Source organism: Dendrobium catenatum, unplaced genomic scaffold (genome assembly GCF_001605985.2).
Source record: "Dendrobium catenatum unplaced genomic scaffold, ASM160598v2 original_scaffold_144855, whole genome shotgun sequence".
NCBI lineage: Eukaryota > Viridiplantae > Streptophyta > Magnoliopsida > Asparagales > Orchidaceae > Dendrobium > Dendrobium catenatum.
In genome coordinates this window covers 562,077-568,779 of record NW_021463285.1, presented here as the reverse complement: position 1 = coordinate 568,779, position 6,703 = coordinate 562,077, and the positions used below count along the sequence as shown (strand labels likewise).

Genomic DNA, 6,703 nt, shown 5'->3' with positions numbered 1-6,703 from the left:
GCAGCTGCTACGGCTGACATCATTTGGCTCAAGCGACTTCTCACCGACTTTCAGATTCCGCATGACCAGCCGGTTGATCTCTATTGTGACAACACTTCCGCCATTGCACTCGCTAACAACCCCATCTTTCACGCGAGAACGAAGCATATCGAGATCGATCATCGGTTCCTTCGCGAGAATATTGTCAACAATCAGATCAGGCTTCTTCCGATCAAAACGGTGGATCAACTCGCTGACCTTCTCACCAAGCCACTCTCCACCGTTCGCTATAAGCTCCTTCGAAGCAAACTCACGATCTCTCCAGATCCGTTCGTTTGCGGGGGGCTATCAGAGCTCAAAACACAAGAAAGCTCCTGTATTACAAACTAACCTATGAGCGACAGCCACGTGTAAAGAACTCTAACAAAATATACTATATATATGCATCTATGTACTTAGGATAGGAGAAGATAATAAAACAAATCTTCTTTTCCACTGTGTCTTCTTCTTCCTTCTCTCCGACGACGGATCCTGTTTTTCCACACCAACTAAAGATTGACATCCAACATCCGCTGGCCCTCAGAAAATATTCAAGATTATATAAAGAAAAACCAAGTTAAATGACCTAAGTCACCCAAACTATTATATGCTTTAAGTGATTCCATCCTTATAATTGCTAGCTTGTTGGATATTGGTCAAAGATTTAGATAGTTTTCTCATTTACTTTCTTTAGTTTTCTTAAATGGTTTTTATTGTCATTGGTGTAGCTATTAGTTGCCTATATATAGAGGCTATAGATTGTAATAGGGAAAATTATTAAGAAATAAAGATTTGAGTTTTGCTGCTCTCCCTCGATCTCCCCTTCCCTCTCTCCCTCCTCTCCTAAGAAGCTCAAGAAGAAAGTGCTTCTTCCTATCTTGAAGATCCTAACATTGCTTGACTTCTGTTACATTGGCCATGATCAGAAACTAATTTTTTCTATCTCATATGATCCATGTTTACATGAGAAATGGGCTGCACCATGTTTACTTGAGATTAGAAACTATCATTTTTGACAGTTTGTGGAGCTTGTTTGTATGATCTTCTTTAAATTGAATCTGTAATAGATAATAAAATCAATCTTCATCTCTAGAATCAAATTTTTTTTAAGATGACATATTCCTGAAAGAATAATTCATGTTTTTTTTTTAATAATAATTCATGATGATGATTCATGATGGCATATGCTGAATGTTACTCGTTGAAACTGAAAGAATAATTCATGATGTTGAGTAGATGCATTTTGTTTATGTATTTGGAATTCTTTTCTTTTTAATATTGGACTGTTAATGTTAGGTACAATACTTACTGAATACTGAGTGAGCTAGAAGTTTCAGTTAGTTCTGTCATCGACGGTTTTATATTTGAAAGTTATATAGAGAGAGCTAAGTTTTAATGAAAGTGAGATATTAAATGATTGTTCTGGGATCGATGCTTTCTCAATCGGCCAGTACTGAATGCAAACCAGTATCACACAAGCTCTAAAACATATATTAATACATCACATTTATTACAGAAAGAAAGAAAGAAGAAGAAGACATATTTCTTCCTCTTTCCTTTGGACTCCTCGTCTCTCCTCACATATTCTACCCTCACATCACATAAACTATTCTGATTTTCTGAACACATTTCAAAAACTCATACAAGCTCGAGAAGAAATGCTTTATGAGCTTCATTCTGGGCCCAGATCCCGCCCAGATTCATACCTCTTCCTCTTTGCAAAACTCGAAAAGGCTACTACTGATGCTACTTTCTTCCCCAATACCATCCACTTTCTCTCTTCTAACTTCTCCTCCATCTTCTGCATTTTGTACTTGAATTGCCTGTCATTTCCAATACAAAATTTGGTTTGTAAATAGGCAAAATTAATGTCTCTTTATAAAGAAAAACATAAAGGTTTTCCTATTGAAGCTTCTATGGCAATGGACTAGTGAGCAATACCTGCAGAGTGGAACCTTGCAGCTGGATGAATCCTGAGCCATACAGATTGAAGAATGAAGCTTAAGGAGTTGCCAGATTCGCCGGCAGCGAGAGCAGGTGGCTCGGTTTCCGTCGCATTTGGAGAAGTGTAGGAGGAGGAGCTGAAGGGGTTGGCAGGCGTCCAAGGGCGGGCAAGAGCAGGAGCTTCGCCGGCGGCGGTCGGGCTTAATGTCTGTGCAACCTTCTTTGAATATGTGCTCAAGGCATTCCATTGCCTCGCTTAGCTGCTGGTATGTTTTCTGCTCTTCCATATTTCTTCTGCTTTGCTTTTCCCTCTGCATTCAATTATAAATTATACATTTAGTCTACGGCTCCACGCTCCTTTTTATTCATCATGAGAAAGAAATTGTGTTAAACGCTATAAATTACTTGATAAAATTCCATTATATTCACTTGAAATATAATTGCTTTGATGCCTTAGTTGTAATAGCTCTTGTGTCTATGTAATTGATCTAATATTATATTTTTAATTAATATTCTTTTTTGATGTTGTTAGAAATTAATATATATTTAAATAATATTAAAATCTTGTAAATTTATTAAAAATGAGGATTTTGTGTAAGGAAATAATCTTCGGTTGGCACCAACTTTGACGGACGACATTGGCTATCAGTGATATCAACGTTGATATTTGCTATCACTAACAAAGCCGAGGTTGGCACTAAAAAAACAAGGTAAGTGCCTATCGATTGTCGCTAATAAGATCAACACTTACTATCATCACCAATATCAATACACTGTCGCCAAAAATATAGACTGAATGTTACTATCAAAGTTGACACTTGTCATTGTCAATAACACCGACCCCAATCATTACTAACAATTTGGTGTCTCATCGTAGAGCCAAACATACACTATCAACAACTTCGACATTAGCCTCCCCTCATGTAAGGAGCATCGTTGATCTTAGACAACCATGATCGTTGACGACATTTCGGGCACCTGAATGATCATCATACTTTCATCGCCGAAATCATTTATCACAATTCATATTAAGGCAGACTCACACACACATCACATACACAAGACTCGAATCCAAGACTTCTTAACTGGTAACCTAAACTCCCAACCAACAGACCAAGATGAGTTTTATATCCATATTTATCACATTGCATCAAACTATTCTCGAACATTTTTTTTTAATATGACTCACTCTAATGAAATATTTTCAGCTGAACCCCCTTTTTTTACTTCTCAAACAATATATCCCATATCTCATATAAATTACTAAAATTTTAATATTTTAACACACGAAATGTATTTAAATAAAAACTCTTAATTAATAACTAAACGAGTGGAGACAAATAACACCTCAGCTTCTGATGTCCTTAGCCGCAAGATCATCAACACAGCTGGCACTCTAATGACCACAAAATTATATATATATATATATATATCAGTTTTTAAATATGAAGAAAAAAAACTATATAATAAGATTTACTTTAAATTAATAGATATATTATATAGTGATTTATTATATTATATATAAATATTTTTGTGGAGTCATAATTCTTAAAGAGATTTTGTAGGAGAGAGAAAAAATATCATATTTTGTCTTTTTATATATTTTTTTTAATAGAATCATCAATGAAAGACAAATAGGTTACAAATTAAATCAAAAGCCAATCAAATTCAATCACCATAAAGTTGTTTGGTGAATTATTAAATACATTTAATATTTCATAAGAAAATTCTTTGAGCTTCTGTCTAGAAATAATATTATATTATAATAAAATTTAAAATCTTTGAATATATTTTAAATTAAAAAAAATTCTTGACTTAAAATCATGAGGATGAATCTTTAAGGAAAAAAATTTGTCATATTAATTTATATATTTATACTTATCTAAAGCAAATTATGATTCATTTATAATCTATTTTAAATAAAATTATCTATATGAATATTTGTTGATTGATTAATTAGTTCATTTTCAAGCTAAAATTTTTGAATAAATTTAATTACAATATTTTTTTCATAGTTTAAAAGAAAATAAGAAATTGAACTTACAAGATCAGACTCATGAAGAAATTCGAGAATATAGAGTCAAGCAGGGTGTCATTGCCTCTAAGACTGCCACGCGTCGCTTTTCTGTACGGCGCCGAAGTCCTTCTTCACCAGCTTCAGGCAGCGAAGCCAGCCAAGCCGCGTCGCACACGGCCTCGCAAGCTTAAGCACATCCACGACCGTCGCGGCGTCAAGCCAAACGCTTAGCCTCTTCTCGCACGCGCGCTTCAGCCACTTCACTTGATACACTGCGATAGTACAGCAGGTGCATCCCGTTCCTCCTCATCATTTCTTCATCCTCTTCATCGCTGCGCCAATTTAACAAATAAATTTTTTACATCCAACAATATAATATATTATTTTAAATTTCAAAATATAAATTTGTTTATATTAAAGAGTGTAAACGAGTCAAATCCATTAGAGCCGAGCTCAAATCACCTTGACTTGAGCTTGAACTTGATTAATTAATCAATTTTGAGCTTAAGCTCGAGTTTCTTTACGAGTATGAAGTAACTCATGATCCGCATAATTTTTTATTATAATATTTGTAAAGAATGAAAATTTAGAGAAAAATGAGAAAATTTTTTTTTATTAATATAATAAGTGACATAATTTTTAAATATGTTTAACAATTTGGACTTAAAATCTTGAATGCTTATATATTTTAAGTATATTTTATATTAATATTTTTTTATGAGCCAAGCTCAGGTTGCTCTTTTAGCTCACGAGCACTTATCGATCGATCCAAATGACTCAAAACTTAGCTTAACTCACTCAATATTTTAGCAATCTTTGAATTCAAATCTCAATCTAAGTAAATCTGATTAAAAAATTAAAATTAAATATGGCATTAATTAAGATATTTAAATTCATTCATAATTAACTACTCAATTAATCTTATAATTAATTACATTAAATAATTATTATTATATAGTATTTTTTAATGTATAGGTTTTAGTGGTGGATTTTAGCAAGAAACAAAAACATTGTTAATTTCCTTTATTTATAATCAGCTTCTTTCTTAAAAAGCCAAAATTGTCAAATAAACTATACTAGAAATAGAAAATATTTAAGTTAATTAAATATGCTAATGAAATAATTCTATATTTAAAATAAATGTAAAAATTAAATATTTATCAATTCATCTCAAAATAAATTTTAATAAATATAAAATCCATCATGATCACAATTTATACATATTTTTGGATAAAAAAACAAGAATATGATCATTTAATATTGATCATAATAAATTTATACTAATTAAATTTCATTTAAAATTAGCACAACATGACATTATTGAAAAAAAAATTAGGTCAGACATCTTTATCCAAATTTAATCTGAATAAGCTTAAAAAATTAGTACCTAATATTTCAATTATATTTAATAGAAATAAAACTACTTGAAATAATTAAAATATTTATATCTAATTTTTAAAAATTATAAAAAAATTAACATGTATGAAGTTTCTTAAAACTTTATCCTTATCAGATCCAATCTTTTTGGAGAAAAAAAAAAAATATTTCATAGCATCCTATTTGAGATTAGAAAAATAAAACCTCTACGTATCTATCCAAATAAGCAATGCAAAGTCCATAAAATTTATATTCATCTAGTTATTATTTTTGTTTTCAAACCTTAGAACAACTTAATGATCATAAAACTCATTTAGATAAAATTTGAATCAGAATATTATCACCGAAAAATTCTCCCAAAACAAAATAAAAAGAGGAACAGAGAATCAAAGAAAGAAACGCGAAGAGGAACTCTTACCATCCCGCATGAAGCAGACGCACAAAGGCAAGAACAGCTTCGTTAGGAACTCCGAGAATTCGAATCACCTTCTCCGACTTCCACCTTTTATTCGGAAGATTCAATACTCTTGCCAGTACTGGTGACATCGAAGCCTATTTAATCCATCAAAAACAAAATTAATTTTTTATTTAACCGATCATAAAAAGCACAGATTTTGTATTCAGAAATTAAAACAGATGAGTTGATTGATCAGTTATTAACCAGAATGTTGGAATGAGCTGGAATTCGCAGGCCGGTGGAGGTCTGTATAAAGGCGTCGGCGCCGTGGCGGTCGCCGTCCCCGGCGGCCTTGATTGCGGCCACCGTCGCCACCTTCCATGTCTGGGGAACCTCAGCTCTCTTGGCGAAGAGTATCGTCATTGCTATACGTGATCAGATGGATGAGTAGTTGAGGATGAACGGAGGGGTGTCTGCTTATTTATAGGCAAGCGGCCCCCAAGGCTTCGACTGCTGAGCGCAGCCTCTGCGGATTTTTTCCTAATGATACGAAATTAATATTAGAATTAAATTTTGATGGTGACTGCCGTTTATGCTCTAGGTTTTTGGTCTGGTAATTTTTTTTTTAATTCATATATTAAAGTTTGGATATATTTTATATTAAAATTTGTTATCATAATCTCTTGATATAAATTATATTTGCTTAAAATTTATATTAAACTATTCTTAAATTAATTTTTATAATTTATATTCTTAAAATGTATGAAAATATTATGAATATTAATAGCTAAAACTTTATATTATGCTTGTTGCGTCATAGAATATTTGCGGCGGTAGAGAAATATAAAGTTTAATGTCTTAGTTTTGTACGAATATCCAACACATAATCATGTAAAATAGAGAGAAACCATTTATAAGAGACACCAAGATTTTTACTTGTAAAACCCTGA

General features: G+C 32.3%; 1 protein-coding gene across 1 annotated transcript; it reads right to left on the bottom strand.

The window, feature by feature from the left end:
- Window positions 1-1,486: 1,486 nt before the first annotated feature.
- On the bottom strand, window positions 1,487-6,219 carry LOC110113181 (BTB/POZ and TAZ domain-containing protein 1). The gene is made up of 7 exons (XM_028692206.1): window positions 6,018-6,219; window positions 5,775-5,908; window positions 4,251-4,311; window positions 4,074-4,165; window positions 4,007-4,031; window positions 1,960-2,273; window positions 1,487-1,841 (listed from the first exon to the last, which is right to left on the bottom strand). The coding sequence occupies exons 1-7, from the start codon at window positions 6,174-6,176 to the stop codon at window positions 1,691-1,693; spliced, it is 936 nt and encodes a 311-aa protein (XP_028548039.1). The 5' UTR covers window positions 6,177-6,219; the 3' UTR covers window positions 1,487-1,690.
- Window positions 6,220-6,703: the final 484 nt, after the last annotated feature.

Bases quoted from the DNA above. Each gene is read 5' to 3' on its own strand.
- LOC110113181 (XM_028692206.1), bottom strand. From the start codon at position 6,176: ATGACGATACTCTTCGCCAAGAGAGCTGAGGTTCCCCAGACATGGAAG. The intron at 4,312-5,774 runs GTAAGAGTTCCT...AAATTGGCGCAG, and splicing joins CGTCTGCTTCATGCGGGATG to CGATGAAGAGGATGAAGAAA. The intron at 2,274-4,006 runs GTAAGTTCAATT...AATTGAATGCAG, and splicing joins TTCTTCATGAGTCTGATCTT to AGGGAAAAGCAAAGCAGAAG.